We start from the raw sequence: 22,267 nt of genomic DNA on the forward strand, positions 1-22,267 counted from the left end.
AGGCCGGCCTATATATGGCCCTGGTATGGGCGGAGCCAGAGGCGGAGCCATACCGGGGTTACAGTACAGTACCTGGAAGCAGTTCATATCACCACTTCCGGGTCATAGGTCACAGGTTATGGTATCATGCATGCCTTATGGTGAATACATTCATCACAGATGTAATAATCAAAACAGGTTTATTAGATGGTTCCTAACCGTACAAATCCTTGGTCTAGACTGACTCCGCCCATGAAGTAGCCAATGCTGTCACAGACTATCACGTGACCCAACTCCTAAAGGGATCCTGCAACAGCATGACCATATCAACCCACATGTATAACACAAGTACTCATCAAGTATTTAAAATGCTATTATGCGAGGGTTATTAGAAACAGGTTCCAGAAATTAGATCCCAGGTGTAGCAGGCAATTTAAGGGTTAAACAGACTGAGGGAAAAATCTGCTAGCACAAAGTCGGATATGCTCACACCGGTCAAGTTACATTGTCCCAGCCAGCCTTAAATATGATAGTGGGAACACAGGATGTCCCAGATCTATTGTCCTTTGGGACACGCCTGTCTGACCAGCTAATTAGCCCATAAGAGTGTCTGATGGCTTCTTTGTTCATCAATAGCATGGCTGTATTTCTGCTCCCCAGACCTGATGCTAAAATGCCGCCCCTACTACCTTCCGCGGGAGTTCAGCTCCGTTAGCCTGTCAGCAGTTTCCATGCAAATGTGAAAATCGCACTGGACGAAATATTCACCACCATATATAGCCTTGAAACGAAACATCCGGAGGCCTTGTTCATTGTAGCTGGGAACTTCAATCAGGCCAAGCTCAAGAGCACACTGCCATGTTACCACCAACACGTCACCTGTTCCACCAGAGGCCCAAACATCCTGGGCCACTGCTACACAAATATCAAACATGCCTCCCGCTCTATCGCTCGTCCACACTTTGGCAAATCTGACCACAAGGCTGTGCTCCTGCTCCCAGCTTATAAACAAAAACTGAAGCCGGAGAATCCATCGAAGAAAGTTGTGCATTGTTGGTCTGAGGAATCGGATGATCTCCTTCGGGACTGCTTAGAGTCAGTGGACTGGTCAGTATTTAAAAACTCTGCGACCAGCCTAAACGCGTACACCACTACAGTAACGCAAATCCGCATGTTTCCCAACTGGAAATCCTGGATGAACAGATATCCACTGCTTCCTGAAGTCTCGGTCTGAGGCATTCAAGTCAGGCGACCCTGACCTATACAAGAAAGCCAGATATGATCTAAAGAAATCCATCAAAGATGTCAAAAGACAGTACAGGACCAAGCTCGATTCCCAGGCTAGCCACACGGAATCCCGCCGTCTATGGCAAGGCCTGCAAGATATAATGGGCTACACGATGAAGGCATGTAAAATCGTCGGCTCCAATGCACCCTTCCCTGATGAGCTTAACGCATTCTATGCACTCTTTGAGCAAGAGGTCAGCAAGAGCGAGCCTTCCACCCCAGAAGCCTCGGATGAACTTGTATCTGAGACCACCACAGCACATGTCAGAGCAGCCTTCTCGAAGGTCAACCCACGGAAAGCCACTGGCCCGGATGGGATACCCGGATGAGCACTCGGGTCTTACACGGATCAGCTGGCGGGGGTATTTGCAGACGTCTTCAACCTCTCTTTACAACAATCTGAGGTCACCATCTGCTTCAAGAAGACAACCATCATCCCTGTACCAAACAAAAGCCAAGCAGCGTGCCTTAATGACTATCATCCAGTGGCTCTGACTTCCATCATCATGAAGTGCTTTGAAAGGTTAGTCATGGCACGAATCAACTCCAGCCTCCCAGATTGCCTTGATCCACTACAGTTTGCCTACCGCTGTAACAGGTCTACAGCAGACGTCATCTCCATGGCCCTGCACTCTACCCTGGAACACCTAGATAACCAAGACACCAATGTCAGACTCCTATTTATCGACTACAGCTCAGCCTTCAACACCATCATTCCTACGAAACTCATCTCTGTGGCCTTGGCCTCGGCTCCTTCCTCTGGGACTGGATCCTGAACTTTCTAACCCACAGGCCACAATCAATAAGGATAGGCAATAACACCTCCTCCACGATCATCCTCAACACTGGTGCCCCACAAGGCTGTGCCCTCAGACCCCTACTATACTCCTTATGCACCTATGACTGTGTGGCCAAATTCCCTTCCAACTCTATTTTCACTTTGCTGATGACACCACCGTAGTGGGTTGGATTTCAAACAATGATGAGACAGAGTACAAGAATGAGATAGAGAATCTGTTGAACTGGTGCGACGACAATAATTTCTTCCTCAATGTCAACAAAATGAAGGAGATTGTCATCGAATTCAGGAAACGTAGCGGAGAACATTCCCCTCTCTACATTAGTGGGATTGTTAGGGTTGAAGTTTAAATATTGTTTTATTTTCTATTGTTTTAATAAAGTTTGTTTATAAAATAACCAAGTAGAAAGGGCCGAGAGCTTCAAGTTTTTAGGTGTACAGATCACCAACAACCCGTCCTGGTCCCCCCATGCCGACACTATATTTAAGAAAGCCCACCAACGACTCTACTTTCTCAGAAGACTAAGGAAATTTGGCATGTCACCTACGACACTCACCAACTTCTACAGATGCACCATAGAAAGCATTCTTTCTGGTTGTATCACAGCTTGGTATGGATCCTGCTCTGCCCAAGACCGCAGGAAACTACAAAAGGTTGTGAATGTAGCCCAGTCCATCATGCAAACCAGCCTCCATCCATTGACTCTATCTATAATTCCCGCTGCCTCGGAAAGGCAGCCAACATAATTAAGGACCCCACGCACCCCGGACATACTCTCTTCCACCTTCTGTCAGGAAAAATATACAAAAGTTTGAGGTCACGTACCAACCGACTCAAGAACAGCTCCTTCCCTGCTGCCATCAGACATATGAATGGACCTACCTCGTATTAAGTTAATCTTTTCTCTTTACCTTAGCTATGACTGTAACATTACATTCTGCAGTCTTTCCTTCCCTATGTAGGGTATGCATTGTTTGTGCAGCATGTAAGAAACAATACTTTTCACTGTATACTAATACATGTGCCAATAATAAATCAAATCCAATCTATTCTTTTGTATAAATGGCCCTGGACCATCAAACAGGCCAGTAAATGATGATAGGTTCAAGTCTGTAAGTCCCAGAGAACCTTTGTATAAGGGACTTGGGCAGAGCTTAGAGAGAGAGAGGAAGAATGCTGTTTTAATCAGGTACAGGGGAAGGCTTTGGAAATTGACCGAGAAAGGTCATGAAAGTTCCAGATGAGAAGGTTTTGTAAACCGACAGAGAGGTCATGAAAGTTGCCGCTGAGTCGGGCTTTGAAAAAGGTTCAGAACGAATGTCCTTAATACAAGAAAAATTGCTTCATAAATGCAAGTACTGCATTTGCCTGCCGGTATAAGTGACATGAGAGTTGCATGTTCTGTAAAGTGCTGTTTAATGGGAACTAGTATTTTCTTCAGGTTAAGAAACTACATGTAATCTGCTATTGTTAGGGTTGAAGTTTAAATATTGTTTTATTTTCTATTGTTTTAATAAAGTTTGTTTATAAAATAACCAAGCCCTATTTCGAATATTATCGCTCCAGGGAAAGAATCAATCTTTCTATCTTAAAACTTGAAATAGTTATGGCTCTTGTTGCCGAGTCCAGAACTAGGGGGCACTGTTTTAAAATTAGGGGTCACCTTTTTCGAACAGAGCTGAGGATAATTATTTTCTCTGAGGATTGTCCAACTTTGGAACTCGGCCTCAGAAGGTTGTGGAAGTGGGGTCATCGGCTTTTTAAGGTGAAAGTAAATTGATTCCTTTGCCGATCAAGAATTTACGGTTATTGGGTAAGATAGGAATGCTGATTGAGAGACACAAATAGATCAGCCATGATCTTAATGAATGGTGGAGCAGACTTGAGGGGAAAATGGCTTACTTTCCCCTATTCCGCATGTTTGTTTGTTTGCAGTCTCCAACTTTAACTCAGAGTTGGAGCTTTTATTGGAGGGTCCTAGGAGCAGGAGAATTACTCATCGGAAGTTCAAACTTCCTGGGTAATTCCCGCAGAGTCATGGTGTTGAGACCTCCAGAGGACCCCATGGTACATCTTGAGGGATACTTGCATTCTCCAACCATCTGGAGGTTGGAGGATCTCGACTTCTAATAACTACCCCCAACTCCAGTGTTAGGCTGACCAAGCAGTAGTTTCCCAGTTTATTTATCTCAACTGTCTTGAACATTAGTGATTCTCCAGTATCGAATGAAGATTGAAAAGTGCAACCAATTACTTTGCTTCTTCACCATCCATCTTTCAGTAGGTTAGGATGCATTTCATGCAAACCAGATGTTTTAGCTTTCAGTAATGCCAGTCTTTCAGTATATCTTCTCCATCACTTGTGCTTGTTACTTTCCTCAACTTCTTGGTAGCCTTAACATTGTAGTGATATGCATCACTGTATATATACATACACAAGGGGTTAATATAAATACACTACAACTAAGTAACCACTAGAGGGAGCACCAGAGATGTCATGACCTGCAGACACGCAACCAATGGGTCATTAGAACAGGACACAACCAATGGGCAATCAGGACACCCAGAGGTGGCATTACCACAAGGAGGCACTACACGACCAGTATAAAAAGGACAAGGCACACAGGCTTTGCCTCTTCCACTGGCATAAACCAAGAGAGCAGGACAGGGTTGATTATCAGCAACAACACACCCTAGCACATGGTCGAGAGCAAGCTTGTATAATTAGCAGAGTAGACTGAGTTAATAGAGGCAGTTTAGTAGAGTGTCGAACTCATTTAAGAGCATTGTTAATCGTTCAATAAATACACTAAACTTATCTCCGAGTCTGGAGAATCTTTCAGCAGAGCCTACATCAAGTGGCAGCTTATGTTACCAGCAATAACATAATACAACATGGTACAGGAGTCCCTGCTCAATCTCCCTAGTTCAACTCCGCAAGGTTAGAGACAACCAGCTACCGAATCCAGGCATGATGAACAAGTTTCAGGCTTCTCATCAACACCGGTAAACTTAATGCTAGCTGGCGTTCGTTCAAACAAAAATTCCAACTATACATGGAAGCATCTGGCCTGAATGGCATGACCGATGCTCGGAAGATAGCTCTTCTACTCACCATTGTGGGTGAACATGCGATAGAGATCTTCAACTCGTTTCAATACTCAGAAGGGCAGGACAAAACAAAATACCAGACCATCCTGAACAAATTCGACAGCCACTGCGAGGTGAACACGAACGAAAAGTGATTCAAATCACTAGCTTTCGGAGCGCAGCTCCTGCATCAGGCGAAGGAGCTGTGCTCCGAAAGCTAGTAATTCAAAACAAACCTGTTGGCCTTTAACCTGATGTTTTAAGACTTCTTACATACTCTGTTGGATAGACATTGAGATGCAGGCATCTTTCTGCAGTGTCTAAGATCAGATTGAAAACGTCCAGCACAAACTTATTGGCAGCTCAATAAAAGTGAGCCTGGCTGCGTCAGAGCTAAACACATTTCCCATACTTTTTTGGCATCAGAAGGGCAGGAATGGGACAGTAACTGAAGACATTTGCCCCGCCCTGAAAAAATTGTGTTGTGATGTTGAGGTGCATGGATGAAAGGGGAATCTGCTGGGGGTGGGGGGTGGGATCCATCTTGAAGTATCTCTACAGTCCTACTTATTGTTATTATGTAGCTTATTGCGAGACATCCAGCGTGCTGTAAAATCGACTGCTAAAACAGAAAATTAAACAAGTCCACGTGTGATGACTGATTTCACAGAATTACAGAATTGTTACAGTACAGAAGGAGGCCATTTTGCCCATTGTGTCTGCACCGATTGGTGCATGAAGAAATATGCTCAGTCAAATAAACAAAAGCATAAGCATTCAACATGGAAGAAACAACAGTTGTCAGGACTTGCAAAGTGGCAAATTCATTTCTATAAATTCAAATATGAGCTTTGACCTTCAAATTGTTTGAAACATAAGTTTATGTTCCATTGCCCAAAGGCAAGTTCTTGGCTCATTGTCTGCTGACGCTACAATCCTGAACTGTTCTCTTGGCCAGTTTTGAGAGTGATAGTTTGCCATTGCCTTCCACTCTCGGGGTCAGGGCCCAAATCTACCTCAGCCGGAACAGGAATTAAACATGCTTATTTTGAACCAAGTTGTTCGCCACACTGCCAATGTGGCTCACTCTCCTCCAAGAAAAGAATATCCTTTCTTAATCAAATAAATGCTGGAATCTGAAACCAAAAGAGAAAATTTGACAAAAGGGTCATCTGGACTCGAAACGTTAGCTCTTTTCTTTCCCTGCGGGTGCTGTTAGACCTGTTGAGATTTTTCAGCATTTTCTCCTGTCCTTTCCTAATCCTTTCTTATGGTGTGATGTGGGGGGGGGGGGGGGGGGGGGGGGGGGAGTTATAATTTGAACATTTTTATGTCACCTTTGCTTCATTATACTTGTTGTATATTCCATCTTTCAAAAGGTGACTGGTTTAGCTCACTGAGCTAAATCGTTGGCTTTTAAAGCAGACCAAGCAGGCCAGCAGCACGGTTCGATTCCCGTACCAGCCTCCCCGGACAGGCGCCGGAATGTGGCGACTAGGGGCTTTTCACAGTAACTTCATTGAAGCCTACTCGGGACAATAAGCAATTTTCATTTCATTTTTTCATTTCATAATTCATCTGCTATTTTATTCATAATTTCATCTTTATATATAATTTCCTCATTAGTGATTAAGTGGCAGAGGCTGTTAATAATTTACTTAATTCAACATAACTTCAGCTCCTTGGATTGCATTATAAAAATCAGCTTGGCTATTTCATTTTGAATAGAACAGCATTTACTAATGAGTTTGCACTTTTTAAGGTTCCTTGAATACCTTGTTTTTAAATGCAAAAAGCGATGAACACCTTTGGAAACCAGCTTGACATATCAATTAATAGACTGATTGTATCAGGAGTGCATTCAAATAATGAGTTATATTTAAAACTTAATCTCTCCTCTTCCCCCCCCCCCCCCCCCCCCCCCCCCCCCCCCCCCACTTTAGTGAATGACTTCTTTGCTAACTTACAGGCTGTGAGGAGAAATAATTTAACATTTCAGGGAAATGATTGATGTCACTTGAAAATTAAACTTTGCTTTAAGGAAATAAAATATATATGGCTCACTAATGGAGTGCCAGATGAATCGGAAATTATATTTGACCTATCCTAGTTTATCTATCCAGTACAGTTCTGCTGCATCTAATTGTTCCTTAAATGCTTCCAGGCTTTTCTGCCACTTGCAAGGCCATTCCAGGTGTTTTTCACTCTGAAAGTTAGCCTTTTTATTAGTTTGAGATAGTGTTCTACCCCCTTTTATGATCTGGAAGGGAAGATCCCAGAATGGAACCCTGTCTCAAAAGACCATAACTTTTACTTCATTTTATAAAATGTGCAGGAATAGAAGTACAGGATGGTAATTAGTTTTAACAATAAGGAAAAAACATTAAACATGAAAACATTGGATTATGATACGATACTTCTTTACTCCCCATTATCTTAATAATTACACAAAGGTTTTAGGATTAATACGGATTACAATACACATCTTAATCCACAATGGTTTCATTTTCACAAAGTCCCTTTAATGACACTAGATGACTGGTCAAATACACAAACTCCGCTCGGAACTCAAGTTAGTGTCTGTGAATTTCTTCCCAAAATCCTCCAGATGAGAGTTTCCAAACTCCACTCCCAAAAATATACTTTAAAATTTTTTCTCCTAATAATTCTTTTCCTTAGCGGTTTGAATGCAGATATCCGGTCCAGGTTTTACAAATGACACTTTGAAGCAAAGTTTTCGCTCCAGTTTTAACAGCGAATCCAGTCCAGGATGTTACACCAACTCTTTTATGATTTATTTGTCTTGACTGCTGTGCAAACTGCTCACAATTGCTTTTCCAAAATTGTCTTGAAATGACATCAAACATTTTATCTACCTCTGAAGTCTGCAGTCATCCTTTAAATCTAGTTCTGCAATTATCTGTTTAACTCAGAACACTTTGTTTACTCTTCCTTGAAGTTTTCTGAACCATACCTTTGTTCTCTGTTCTCTTAACTTAAAACAGTCTTAAACAGTCTCTCTGTATCAGTTATCTGGAGTGTATATTGTTCCGTAGAAAACCTACATCTTTGTAACTCCTTTGAACTGTCCAGCTTTTCCTGGCAGAGTTAACAGCTGTCCACTCCCCAGTGCCTGTCTCCAAAGCTTCTCTACATTACAAGGCCCCAGCTGTTAAGCAGCACTCACATGCTTATGCCTTTTATTTATTCTTCATGCCGTAGCCCTCTCTAAGCACAATAAAGATACAATTGGAACTTAACCACATACAAACAGCTTTGTCCAATATGAATCTGACTAGGTTTTATCCTTCTAGGCACAGAAACATTACATTGAAACCACTTAAAACCATTCCTTATTTCTAAAATGTTTACCAATGCAAATATAAATCCCTTGACACTACCTTTATTTTCCTAACATCCAACAAATTAATTTTTGAATCTTGCATACCTCTGGAAGATCATCTCTTGGATGCCTTGCTTTTAGACTGACAAATACACTAGCAATTAATCTCATACCTGCAGTGCTTAGTATTATGTCCTTTATGGATACCGATCTCAAGGTTTTCTCTGACCAGAGCACTATACAGTTTGATTACGAATACCTGATATGATCCCCACATAGATTTTAAAAAGACAGGAATGCCAACAGAAATAAATCTGCTGGACAGGATTTCACTTCTTAAAACCTTTACTGTAACAAGCTACTTAAATGAACATAACTCAAACATTAACATAACTCTGACGTTAACAGACAAAGAATATTTCAATAAAAAGGTAAATTTAATTTTAAATAGTCGACAACAAAGATGTGATGTATCTTATGTGTATTACTTCCTACATAACTTTGGGACCACAATCTCTCAGTCTTTCCAACTTGGTCTGTGTTTTTCAGAATTTCACTCTTCCAGTCTAATTGTTTAAGCTTATGAGTTACATTCACCAGCAGCTGTATTCAATCCAAACTCCCCAGACGTGGTTACCACTGACATGTGTCAGTGGCGTATATCTACAAGCCCTCACTGACTCCGATCACGAGAGTCTTAATGGCACAGAATCATCAGAGACTCCCTTTTCTGACCATTTAAATGGACCGTTGGCCTCTGGCAGCACTTCAAAACCAACAATGGGGTTGCCCAATCCATAATCTCTCACTTTTCCTGTCTTCAGGGTTATGTCCCTTCCAACTATACTAAGCTCACAATCATGCAGCCTCCGATTTATTCATAGAGACCTGCTTCAACACCAGGATATGTTCAAAGACGGCCAAATAGAAAACTGTTCCATTCAAAGAGAACCTTGCTTGTTTGCTGTTTGCACAAATTCCCAGTCTTCTGGACTGCCAAACAGAAAAATGCGCTGGTAACTCCCTTCCACTGCAACAAGCTTTTTATTTACCCTTTTCTTCCCAGTTGTTCATCCCCATGGCAACTCCAGCCCAACCCCTGAAGATGTCATAATCATAGAACAGTACAGCACAGAACAGGCCCTTCGGACCTCGGTGTTGTGCCGAGCAATGATCACCCTACTCAAACCCACCCGATACCCGTAACCCAACAAACCCCCCCCCCCCTTACTTTTTTTTAGGACACTACGGGCAATTTAGCATGGCCAATCCACCTAACCCGCACATCTTTGGACTGTGGGAGGAAACCGGAGCACCCGGAGGAAACCCACACACGGGGAGGACGTGCAGACTCCGCACAGACAGTGACCCAGCCGGGAATCGAACCTGGGACCCTGGAGCTGTGATGCATTTATGCTAACCACCATGCTACCGTGCTGCCCCAAATCAGAAAGCCAATAACCCTCTTTCAATATTTCCCAGTACATTTTGTTCTTAAAGGGACATCTCGCTGAAAAAAGTACAGGTTTTACCCAGCACATGGAAAACATTTCTCCTGCCAGTGGTTGAAAGATGTGAAGTGTCATGATTCCAGCATTTGAGAGAAAGCCAGACTGGGAAACAGATATGTTGGATGCAGAGAACAAAATGTCCTGGCAGTATTGTAAGAAGTTCAATTAGTTTCGTGTTTATGGCATCTCTTGTTATGACAACACAAGTCGGACGCTGTGGGTGGTAAACCAATATTAGAGTAACACTTTGAAATGTTGCTCCAATTTTCCTGTTGCAACATTTTCTGGAGCTCTTTCAAAGTTTAAAAAAAAATGTTCTGAGTGTTAGGTTAGGAACTAAGTGCAATAATCGAAGAATGAAGAAGTACTTTTTTTGTCAACTTGGTATAACATACCAGTGTGTGCATCAAGCAAGTACAGGGGCTGGTTTAGCTCACTGGGCTAAATCGCTGGCTTTTAAAGCAGACCAAGCAGGCCAGCAGCACGGTTCGATTCCCGTACCAGCCTCCCCGGACAGGCGCCGGAATGTGGCGACTAGGGGGCTTTTCACAGTAACTTCATTGAAGCCTACTCGTGACAATAAGCGATTTTCAATTTCAAGTAACAATTATTTTGAGTTTGTGCCAAGCTGTATGTCTGCGGCTCTATTGAATGCTCATTCATTATATACAAGGGATTTGTATATAAATATATGAGCCTAAGCTACTCAGGAACCTTTTCACTGCTGTACCTTCAAATGTTCTGTCACTTGTCCTCTATCCATTCAAACGTTATCCCAGCTTCATTAAGGCTGAGTGCATTGACACCAATACTCTGCCAGCCTTCGAGTAAATAAAATACCTTTACGCAAACTTACACAAAGTCATGAGGTATTACAATTATTTCACTTCTTTTGGCCGTTTAAAACTAGTTTTGTGTCTGACGATTCTAATGCTATACCAACACTGCTACTGCCATCTTTTGGTACAAATTGGTATATCACCATGTGCATCAAGATTCAATAGGATTTTCACCCATACTCAACAACTATCCATCAACTGCCTTGCACATGATCAATCCCCTTGTTCATTTCAAACAATTAAGAAACATTTAATGCTGCTGGTTTTTAAACATATCTATGTCAGAGCATCTCCTCCAAATATTAATATACAACAACTACCAGAATTATGACATATACCCGAGGAAACCCAAGGGTATATCACAAATGCATAGGGAGCATTTATTCACTGAATTTACTTTCATTTCCTAACTTTGAAAAGTCTTTTCAGCTACTCCCAGGAAAAGGATACCAACACTGTGGAAAACCCATATTATTTCTGCTCGGCAAGAGAATTGAGTGAGCACAGATTTTTCAGAAATATGATTTTAGAATCTTAAGAGGTTGTGGTGGGTGGGTCCATAAAATTGTCACGTGGCAGAGACGGGGAAGCTACTTTGAAAACCCATGCAATACACTACAATGCCCTGTGGCACAGCGAACGTATTCAGCTTGAGTCACGCTCCCCCCTCATAGAATCTTCAACCGAGCAGTGTGTTGACAAATGCTTCAGTTGAAAAGTTTCCTTAATTTTCCCTTGCTTTGTTTAAAATTCCTTGGACTGACTATCACCTGCTCCATGCTTGTGTGTCCTGATTTTACATAACGCAAGGTACTGCAAGTACTATAAATCCGAAATAAAACAGAACATTTGAGTAATATTCCGCAGGTCAGGGGAGTAACTGGAGAGAAAAACAGCGTCAATGTTTCAAGTCGATGACCTGAATTGATCCCTTACAGTCATAAAGAAGATAATTTCTAATGGGGAACAGAGAAATGGCTGACCAACTAAATACATACTTTAGTTCTGTCTTCACAAAGGAAGACACAAATAACCTACCGGAAATGTTGGGGAACATGGGGTTCAGTGAGAGGGAGGAACGGAAAGAAATCAGTATAAGTAGGGAAATGGTGTTGGGGAAATTGATGGGTTTGAAGGTTGATAAATCCCTAGGGCCTGATAATCTACATCCCAGGGTACTTAAGGAAGTGACCTGAGAAATAGTGGTGGTCATCTTCCAAGATTCTATTGATTCTGGGGCAGTTCCTACAGATTTGGAGTGTAGCTAATGTAGCCCCACTATTTAAAAGGAAGGTAGAGAAAAAACAGAAAATTTTAGACCAATCAGTCTGACGTCGGTGATGGGGAAAATTCTAGCGTCCATTATAAAAGATTTTATAGCAATGCACTGGAAAACAGTGGCAGAATCAGCATGGGTTTACAAAAGGAAAATCATGCTTGACAAATCTACTGGAATTCTTTGAGGATGTAACTAGTAGAGATGATGAGGGGGAACCAGTCGTTATGGCTTATTTGGACTTTCAGAAAGCTTTCGACAATGTCCCACAGAAGATATTAATGTGTAAAATTAAAACCTATGGGATTGGGGGTAATGCATTGAGATGGATAAAAAGCTGGCTGGCAGACAGGAAGTAAAGAGTAGGAATAAACATGTCTTTTTCCAAGCGTCAGGCAGTGACTAACGGTGTACCGCAGGGATCTGTGCTAGGATCCCAGCTATTCACAATGTATATTAATGATTTAGATGAGGGAACTAAATATAATATCTGCAAATTTGAAGGTGTCACAAAGCTGGGTGGGAGGGTGAACTGTGAGGAAGAAGCAGAGATGCTTCAGTGTAATTTGAAAAAGATCAGTGAGTGGACAAATGCATCGCAGCTGCAGTATACTGTGGATAAATGTGAGGTTGTCCACTTTGCTAGCAAAAACCGGAAGGCAGAATATTATCTGAATGATTAAAAATTGAGAGAGGAGAATGTGCATCGAGACCTGGGTGTCCTCGTACACCGGTTGCCAAAGGTAAACATGCAGGTGCAGTAGGCGGTAAAGAAGGCAAATGATATATTGCCCTTCATAGCGAGAGGATTCGAGTACAGGAGCAGGGATGTCTTGCTGCAATCATATGGGGCCTTGGGAGACCACACCTGGAATATTGTGTGCAGTTATCGTCTCCTTAGCACCATAGAATTCCTCCAGTGCAGCTCCATTGAGTCTGCACCAACCCTCTGATAGAGCACCTCACCTAGGCCCACTCCTCCACAGCCCCATTAAATCTGAACACTAAAGGGGTATTTTAACACGGCCAATCCACCTAACCTGCACATCTTTAGACTACCGGAGCACCTCGAGGAAACCCACACAGACACAGGGAGAAAGTACAAATTCCATGCAGACAGTTTCCCAAGGCTGGACCCGAACCGGGATCCCTGGTGCTGTATGGCAGCAGTGCTAACCACTTTGCCTCTGTGCCTTATCTGTGTAAGGATGTTCTTGCCATAGAGGGAGACCAGACTGATTCCTGGGATGGCAGGACTGACATATGAGGAGAGATTGAACCGGTTAGAGTTATATTCACTGGAGTTCAGAGGAATAAGGGAGGAGGGGACACACACACATAGAAACCTATAAAATACTAACGAGGCAGGAAGGATGTTCCCGCTGGTGAGGCAGAACCAGTGATCACATTATGAGGCTATAGAACTGAGATGAGAAGACATTTATTCACTTAGAGAGTGGTGAGCCTGTGGAATTCGTTATCACAGGAGGCAGTTGTGGCCCATTCATTGTATGTTTTCAAGAAGGAGTTAAATATTGATCTTGGGGTAAAGGGGTCAAAGGATACATGGGGGGGGGTGGGGGTAACAGGTTATTGAGTTGGATGATCAGCCATGATCATAATGAATGGCGGAGCAAGCTCGAAGGGCTGAATGGCCTTCTGCTCCTATTTTCTGTGTTTGCCCGTAACCCTACCTAACTTATATATCTTTTGGCCACTTAAGGGTCAGTTGTTGAACTCAATGTTGAGTCAGGGAGGCTGTCAAGTGTTTAATCAAAAGATGAGGTACTGTACCTCGAGCTTAATTTGAGCTCCACCAGCACAAGAGGCCAAGGCCTGAAGAGGTTGACACGCGAGCAAGGTGGAGAATTAAACTTGAAACTTGAGCTCAGGTTTACAGACCGAATGGAGGTGTTTAGCAATGCGGTCACCCAAACTGCCTGTGGTCTCCCCAGTGCAGAGCAGACCCACGCTGTGTGCAGCATTGTACGAAATTGAAAGGAGCAGACATTAATTGCTGTTTCATCGAGAAGGAATGTTTGGAACCTTGGAGGGTGGGGAGAGGAGGTTAAAGGGCAGGAGTTGCATCTCCTGTACTTGCATGGAAAGGTGGCATGGGAATGGGAGGCTGGATATTGGGGAGATTGAGGGGTGTACGAGGAAACAGTCCTTTCGAATGCTGAAGGGGTGAAAACAGCAGGAATGGAAGTATATATTTAATCAAATGACACAGAAGGTATTCAAATGCTTCATTCCTTGAATTCACCATAACAAAGGTCAATAGAATAATATGTTTTATAGGAACTATGTGTATCTTATTTAGGGACGAACCAATTAAAGTAAATTAACAAATGAAAGGACAAAATAATAATGATGTATGGTGCACAAGAACAGTGAAGCAAATTATTGGCTCAGTAGCTTTGCATGTCTATTGTAGAAACAACATTAAATCGAAAGGACATTCAAGTTTAAATTCACCAGAATGGTGGCAGGAATGGAAACCTAGTTCTAAAGTGAGACAAGAAACAATGGGAGTATTTCTGGTGGAACAAGTAAGGTTAAAGGAGAGAATTCATCAATGTTTTTGACTAAAATTTAAGATTTAAAAATAAAATTGTTGGTTCCGAAGATATAGGAGGAGAATTAGGCCATTTGTCCCATCAAGTCTGCTCCGCATTCAATCATGGCTGATCTCATCCTGGCTTTAATTTCACCGTCCTGCCCATTTACCATAACCCTTCAACCTATTACCAATTAAAAATCTGTCCAACTCCTCCTTAAATATACTAACTCTCCCAACATCCACTGCACTCTGGGCTAGCGAATTCCACAGATTCACAACCCTTTGGGAGAAGTAGTTTTTTACTCAACTCTGTTTTAAATTTGCTACCTATTATGACCTCTTGCTCCAGCATGCCCCACAAGAGGAAGCATCCGCTCTACTTTATCCACACCTTTTATCAGTTTTGTGGTCGCTGGCTGGGCCAACATTTTTTGCCCATCCCTAATTGCCCTGGAGGAGGCAGTTAAGAGTCAACCACGTTACTGTGTATCTGGAGTCACATGTAGGCCAGATCAGATAAGGATGGCAGATCTCCTTCCCTAAAGGACATTATTGAACCAGATGGGTTTCTACGACAATTGGCAATGGTTTCATGGTCATCAATACTAATTCCAGATTTTTTTTGATTGAATTCAAGTTTCACCATCTGTCGTGGCGGGATTTGAACCTGGGTCCCCAGAGCATTACTCTGAGTCTCTGGTTTACTAGTCCAGTCACAATACCAATATCACTATGCCACCGCCTCCCACTGGTCAGAGTTTTACTCTTTGTGGGATATTGCTATGTACACAAAGGCATTTCTCTACATACCAACAATGATCTATTCCAAGCAATTCAAAGACTGAAATATTTTCGGGCATTTCAATGACTTGAGGTGCCATTTATATGCAAGTATTTATTTCCTGCATTACAATGGCGGCCACATCTTGAGACATCCAGTGGTTATGAAAGGTGCTATATAAATGCAAGTCTTTCTTTTCATAATAAGGTTTGAAATTCTGGTTAGGTTTGTTCAGTAAAGCACAACATGATTTCTTATGTCAAACCTTGCATTTAAGATAGAGAAAGGAATTTGACAGATTAATATACTTGACAAACTTAATTACTGGGCTTAAGTCGTCATACCAACAGGAAATAGAATGTTGTTAAGCTCATGAACTGTAACATGAAGTTTACTTGTTCTGTGCTCCAGGCAGTTAATTTGTCAGGATGCGACAGTTATCTGATTTTCCATTGAACCAAGTAATGCAGTACATACATCTCTTGGATGGTAATGCAGTGAGGGAAATCTCCTATTTTAATCACTTGTACTTGTTACATTATAGCCTCTCAGATAATAACATTCTTCTGCAGAACTGAGCGGTGTCTTTTATTTTCGCAGAATACAGCTCCTCTCCGAAGAAAGCGTTCCATTTGAACACTTTTTAAATGCTACTAAGTCGACAATTTCATGGAAATAATCTGTTTTTGTATTATCTTGCGCGGACTTCTATTTCGCAAGGTTATTGATCCGTCGAGAATTGAGAGTATTTTTAACAGAGGAAAGGTCTGGTGGATACTAAAAAGAATCTAATGACCCCAAATAAGTCACATTGGTGGCAAGGATACAGAGCGGGCAAGCTTCATTTGGCTGATATCATCCCAGTCCTTCTGCTGTGTCAAAGGTGCACAAGGAGACTGAATGGAGTATTCCACCAAGGCCCCTTGTAAGTACAAATACTCTCAATTTAAAACATTAAAAATCCCATAAATCTAGTCTCTGGTTAAGTATTTATCATTAACATTTATGGCCAAATAATGAACATAATAATTAGGAGAGGGAATAGGCCAGTCGACCCCTCGAATTTGTTTCCCCCGTTCTATGGGATCATGGCTAATCTGATTGTAGCCTCAACTCTAATTTCCTGTCAAGCCCCATAACCCTTGACCCCGTGACTGTTCAAAAATCTATCTCAGCACTACTCAGTGCCTCCACTATTCAGTTTAAAGCTCTCTCCACCAGCCTAGATCTATGACTCAGCTGAACACTTGACCCAGCATGGTTGGGCAGCACGGTGGCACAGTGGTTAGTACTACTGCCTCACAGCGCCAGGACAGGGTTCAATTCCAGCCTTGGGTGCCTGCCTGTTTGGAGTTTGCACATTCCCTCCATGTCTGCATGGGTTTCCTCCGTCTGCACCTGTTTCCTCCCACGGTCCAAAGATGTGCAGATTAGATGGATTGGCCATGCTGAATTTCCCCTTAGTGTCCAAAAGGTTGGGTTGGGTTGCTGGATTTTGGGGTTGGTAGTGTGCTGTTTAGAGGGTCAGTGCCGAAATCGATGGGATGAATGGCCACCTCCTGCACTGTAATGATTCTATGATTCATGTGAAGACTGTCCCAGTGGTACAGCTCCTATTCTCTCCAGTGCTTGAAGAATTGAAATCCATTTTTCCCACACCAATCTTTGAGCCACACATTCAACTCCTTATACTATGCCAAAATACTCTTGGCTCCAATAATAATTCAGAGATTATTTTCTTTGATGTTTTGCTTTTTAATTTAGCACCTAGCTACTCATACTCCCCAAGCAGAACCTCTTTGCCAGTCCACCTGTGTCGTTGGTACCCAGGTGGACCATGGCAACTGAATCCTTCCTTCCCATTGTGAGTTCCTCTCGCCCCGAGGAGATTTCCCGAACCTTGGCAACGGGCAGGCAACACAGCCATCTGGATTCAATCTCTCAGCTTCAGAGAATTGTGTCTATTCCCCTGACTAGACTGTCCCCTGCTATGACTACATTTCTATTCGCCCATTTGAACGGTTTTCTGTGCCATGGTCAGTTCATTCATTCACCTTGCAGACCGCATTCTCATCCGTACAAGCTACCAGATCCTATTGGACAGATTATAGGGCTGAGGCTCCTCAACTTCTATCTTCTCGATCCCCATACCTCCCTCACTCACAGCCCCATCCTCCTGTCCCTGACTATGGACCCAATCAGAAGACCCTATCCCAAGGACATTGGCTGCCTTCGGGAACAACGTAAGAAGTCTTACAACACCAGGTTAAAGTCCAGCAGGTTTGTTTCAAACACTAGCTTTCGGAACACTGCTCCTTCCTCAGATGAATGCCTGGTGTTGTGAGACTTCGTACTGTACTCAACCCAGTCCAATGCCGGCATCTCCACATTCGGGAACAAAGTGTCTGGCTATCTTTCTGTCTCCCTGATACATCGCAGCACTTGCAGCTCAGCCTCCAGCTCCTGAATTCTGAGCCTGGGCTTCCTCAAGCTGCAGCCACTTCGAGACATGGGTTTGCGCATCACAGTGGCATCCTCCAGCCCACGTACTACAGCTGCAACACATCACCTGCCCAGCCAGATGTATTATGTTTTGATTAACTAATTAATTATTTGCTTCATTAAATTTTCATCAATGCTTGTGCTTACATTCTTATTATTTCAATTAATGTCATACTTACTCTAATTTAAATTCCTGAGTTGTGATAAGATAGAAAACCAGACAATGCCCACTAACCAATCTATCCCTCAGCTTCTTCGCTGTTATGTCACACTTCAAGACACTGAACCCACAGGCATCAACATATCCCTGTATATCTTTCATCTCGTGCTCAACTCTACTACATTTCTCAACTACCCCTTCTAATCACTTTCTGGATAAAGACATTTCCTCTGAATTCCCTATTGTATTTATCAGAGATTAATTTATATTTGTGGACCCCAGGTTTGTCCACAAGTGTACACAACACATTCACTAAACCCAAATTTGGTGTCACTCATAAATTTTGAATTTGTACTTCCGATTCCTGCGCCTGAATTGCTTATGTTCAATGATGAAGAATTCCTGCAGGGGATATAGAGGCTTAGCTAGTGAATAACCTGGGGAATGCAGGTTGCATGCCTGGCTTATGATCAGGGGTCACCTGCACCGAGTTCAGCTGTGTCCTGCGACCATGTGATCAGGCACATGAAGTGGACGGCCTATCTTTCATCTGACAAGTATCAAGTGCAATCCACTTGCTTGTCCACAGTCTTCAGGAGGCAACAGTGGGGGTAGATTCCCACCTCATAAAAGACGATTAGCATTAATTAAATGCTGGGTGCACGATTGTGAGTTAAATTTCCAACCCACTTTAACAAAGAGATTTGTGGTCATGATTAGAGAAATGCTTGGATATCGTCCCAGCTCTAAATCAGGATGAATGTGTCATTCCTAATGGTGGAGGATTCCCAAGTTTGATTGCCATTGTAGGAGGAGAGTTCATGTATTACACTCTCTGAGACGTTCAATTGAACTTTTATAAATAAAAACAAAAACCTTGGTGGAAGAGTCATACAAACTCCAAATATCAACTCTGTTTTCCTCTTCAGACGCTGCCAGACCTGCTGCGTTCTACAGGCATTTTCTACTTTTATAAAGTCTGGAATATGGCACTTTCCTCTGAAGAAACACCAGGTGGGTGGCATGGTAGCACTGTGGTTAGCTCTGTTGCTTCACAGCTCTGGGGTCCCAGGTTTGATTCCCGGCTTGGGTCACTATCTGTGCGGTGTCTGCACGTTATCCCTGTGTCTGTGTGGGTTTCCTCCGGGGGCTCCGGTTTCCTCCCACAGTCCAAAGATGTGCAGGTTAGGTGGATTGGTCATGATCAATTTGGGAGGTTATGGGGCTAGGTCGGGGCAGGTAGAGTGCTCTTTCAGAGGGTTATTGCAGACTCAATGGGCTTAGCGACTTCCTTCTGCACTGTAGGAATTCTATGGACTCAAGGTCCTGATTGTAAAGGGGAATGGGGGTGTGGGGTGCATAGGGATGGACATGGCGCACTAAGTCACAAAAGCAGGCGGCTTCTCAAAATGTCTGGGGAAACGAGATCAGCCAAGTCTAATTTAAATAGAAAGTGCCGGAGTTCTCGAGGTCCTGACCAGATCCACTGCTTGGTGGGTGGACAGGAGTCGGTGTGAATCGGTGGGTTTGAAGCTGGAAACCTGTGACAGTTAGAATTGAGGGCTATGTCCCAACTTTGTTCACCTCTCAATTCCTGAGTCAGGACGTTGTGAGCACAAACCTCACTTCAGAAACATGTGCACAAAATGACATTCCACTGCAATACTGAGGGAGTGCTGCACTTTCGGAGGTGCTGCCTTTTGGATGAGGTGGTAAACCAAAGCCCAATCTGTTCTCTCAGGCAAAGGTGAAAAGTCTATTGCCACTTTTTCAAAGAAGAACAAGGGAGTTCTTGGGCAATATTTATTTCTTAACTAATGTCACTGAAATCAGATCATCTGGTCCTTATCACGTTGCTCTTTGTTGGACTTGCTGTGTTTACATTGGTGGGCACACTCCCTACTTAACAACAGTTACCACACTTAGTACTTCATTGTAAAGCACTTTGGGACATTTTAGCTGAAAGATGTTTCATAAATTCAACAATTTGTCTGACCTCTTCTTTGCCCATATCCTCCCTAAATATCTTCCTCCACATAAACTTCCCAACTCATATTCAAGACCCTCTTGGACTTGCCATCTCACATTATCTTGCTAGTCTCATCATATCAGTTACAGATATGGCCATCTCTAGTCACTTCCTTTTGTCATTCATTACTATCACAATGCTTTGACCCTTTATTTTTGAAACTGTGATTTTTCAACTTTCAACTGCATTTTGCAGTTTGCACTGAGACCGAAGAAACTACTTTAAAATGCAAGGCCATCTTTCAAGGTGAAAAACAAACAATCCACCCTCAGGGGCATGTAAAGAGAGACATTTCCTATAACTAAGACTGATTGAAACCCATGACTGTCTAAGGAAGTGATATTCAAATGCAATTGCTGAATATTGAAACAATGGCTGCCTCAAACAGATCCACCCAAAACATCTTGGATATGTATAAAGTATGACAGGCCAGGCAGCAGTCACACCAAAAAGATTGAAAGAAAGTTTTCAGCAGGGGAAACAAGCTGATAGCTGGACTCTCTCCCTCCATCTCTATTGGAACAAGTGTATTATCCAGTTTGGAAGCCAACTTCACTGGAAGTCTATCAGCAAACCAAGATCTTGTAATAATTATCAAGAAAATGTGTCAGAAAAACACAAGAAATTGTAATATTTTCTGTTGGTAATATTCTGGTCATATTTTTGAACTGTTGGCGTATGTGAACGGTAATTAAAGTAAGGGACAGAGCAACTATGTGAATTTGAATTGTGGGTTTGATATGGTAATGAGCTTAGCAATACTTCAAACAGATGTTTATATAAGGTAACTTCGTAAGGATAGTTACAAAACAGGAATAGATTTGAAAGGGTTGTTATGATAGGTATGCAATGTGTAACAGAAAGGTGTCACAGGTAAAGTATAGATAAAGTGAATTTACTGTTCTTTTCTTTTAAATTTTAAAAGTTAAAGTGAAGAAATGATGTCAATCAATCCTGGAAGAAAGCAGTTCTGAAGAGGTTGAGACAATGGAGAGAACCAAAGGGAAAGAACGCATTTAAGGAGATACTGAAACCTATGAAGGAAGCTGTTTTACATCTCAGCAGACAGCAGTAATCACTGGACAAACTCCCAGCAAGTATTGTGAATGAAGCCAGATCAAATGAGCTAACTGCTGGTCACCTGGGAGGGCACCACAGAAGAGAATTAAAGACGCTATGTGGTAAAGGTTACTTTCATTGGTAATAAAATCTATAAGGTATTACTGATGGGGAAGGTTAGCCCTGAAGGTAATTAAAGGAAGATTGTTTGGAACTGTTTCAAAATATTGGTACTGTGTGAAGCCGTTATCTTGTTTAAGTGTAATTCTATTTTATCTCATTGTTTTTTCCGTATTTCTTAATAAACACTAACTTTACTATAAAACCATCACAAGTAGTCGGGGACATTATTTCTTGTTTCAAAACCTCTCCTCGTAAATAAATTGGTAACACAAACATGAGGATAGTTGTTTCAGCTTTCCTCGTGGGATTTGAATAGCTCAGTATTTACCATCAGCTGTGTCCTTAACAATTAGAATACCTTTTACATCTGACCACATCCATGAAACCAGGTGATCTAAAAGATCGTAGCGATCTTTAAAAAACCTGCACCTCAAACACAATTAACATATTCATTTAACTTTTTTTATTGAACACTAACTTCTCATCTCTTGATACCTGTGTGTATGTGCACACGTGTGTGTGTGTGTGTGTGTGTGTATATGTCTGTGCAGACCTGAGTGACTACATGAGGCTTGATTGTTTGACGTCTCATTTTTATTATTTTTTCTTGGGTTTAGTGGTCTTTCTTTGACTCAAGAAAACCCATGTTAGATTGGCTTGACATTGCTCACAGCTCAAATAGTTAAATACATTTGGGTTTGGAAAAGGTCTATCCTCACGAAAAAGAAACTCAAACCTTCATTCACCACCCTTGCTTGCTCACAACCGAGGCAAGCCAGTTCATTCCTTCTCACCTTCTGCCATTCTCCACATTTCTGCAGCTACTGATATGCTCAACCTCACCTCCACCTTTGATGTCCTAGTCCTCAGTGAAACCATTACGCTCTCTCGCCCTGGCCATTCTACTGGTAGAGTTCTCATCTCC

General features: G+C 42.3%; 1 protein-coding gene across 3 annotated transcripts in view; it reads left to right on the forward strand.

Moving 5' to 3' along the window:
• The window catches only part of hsbp1b (heat shock factor binding protein 1b), a 48,747-nt gene extending 27,200 nt beyond the window's left edge, over positions 1-21,547 (forward strand). For 2 of the 3 annotated variants that reach the window (XM_038806322.1, XM_038806324.1), the window contains exons 4-5: positions 19,061-19,145; positions 21,086-21,547. In XM_038806322.1, coding sequence (XP_038662250.1) covers positions 19,061-19,145; positions 21,086-21,102 — 102 coding nt within the window. In that variant the 3' untranslated portion in view covers positions 21,103-21,547. Of the gene's footprint in view, positions 1-19,060; positions 19,146-21,078 lie in introns of all 3 variants that reach the window. The other variant, XM_038806323.1, reaches the window with a different exon arrangement.
• Positions 21,548-22,267: the final 720 nt, after the last annotated feature.

This window comes from Scyliorhinus canicula, chromosome 9 (genome assembly GCF_902713615.1).
Source record: "Scyliorhinus canicula chromosome 9, sScyCan1.1, whole genome shotgun sequence".
Classification (NCBI taxonomy): Eukaryota; Metazoa; Chordata; class Chondrichthyes; order Carcharhiniformes; family Scyliorhinidae; genus Scyliorhinus; species Scyliorhinus canicula.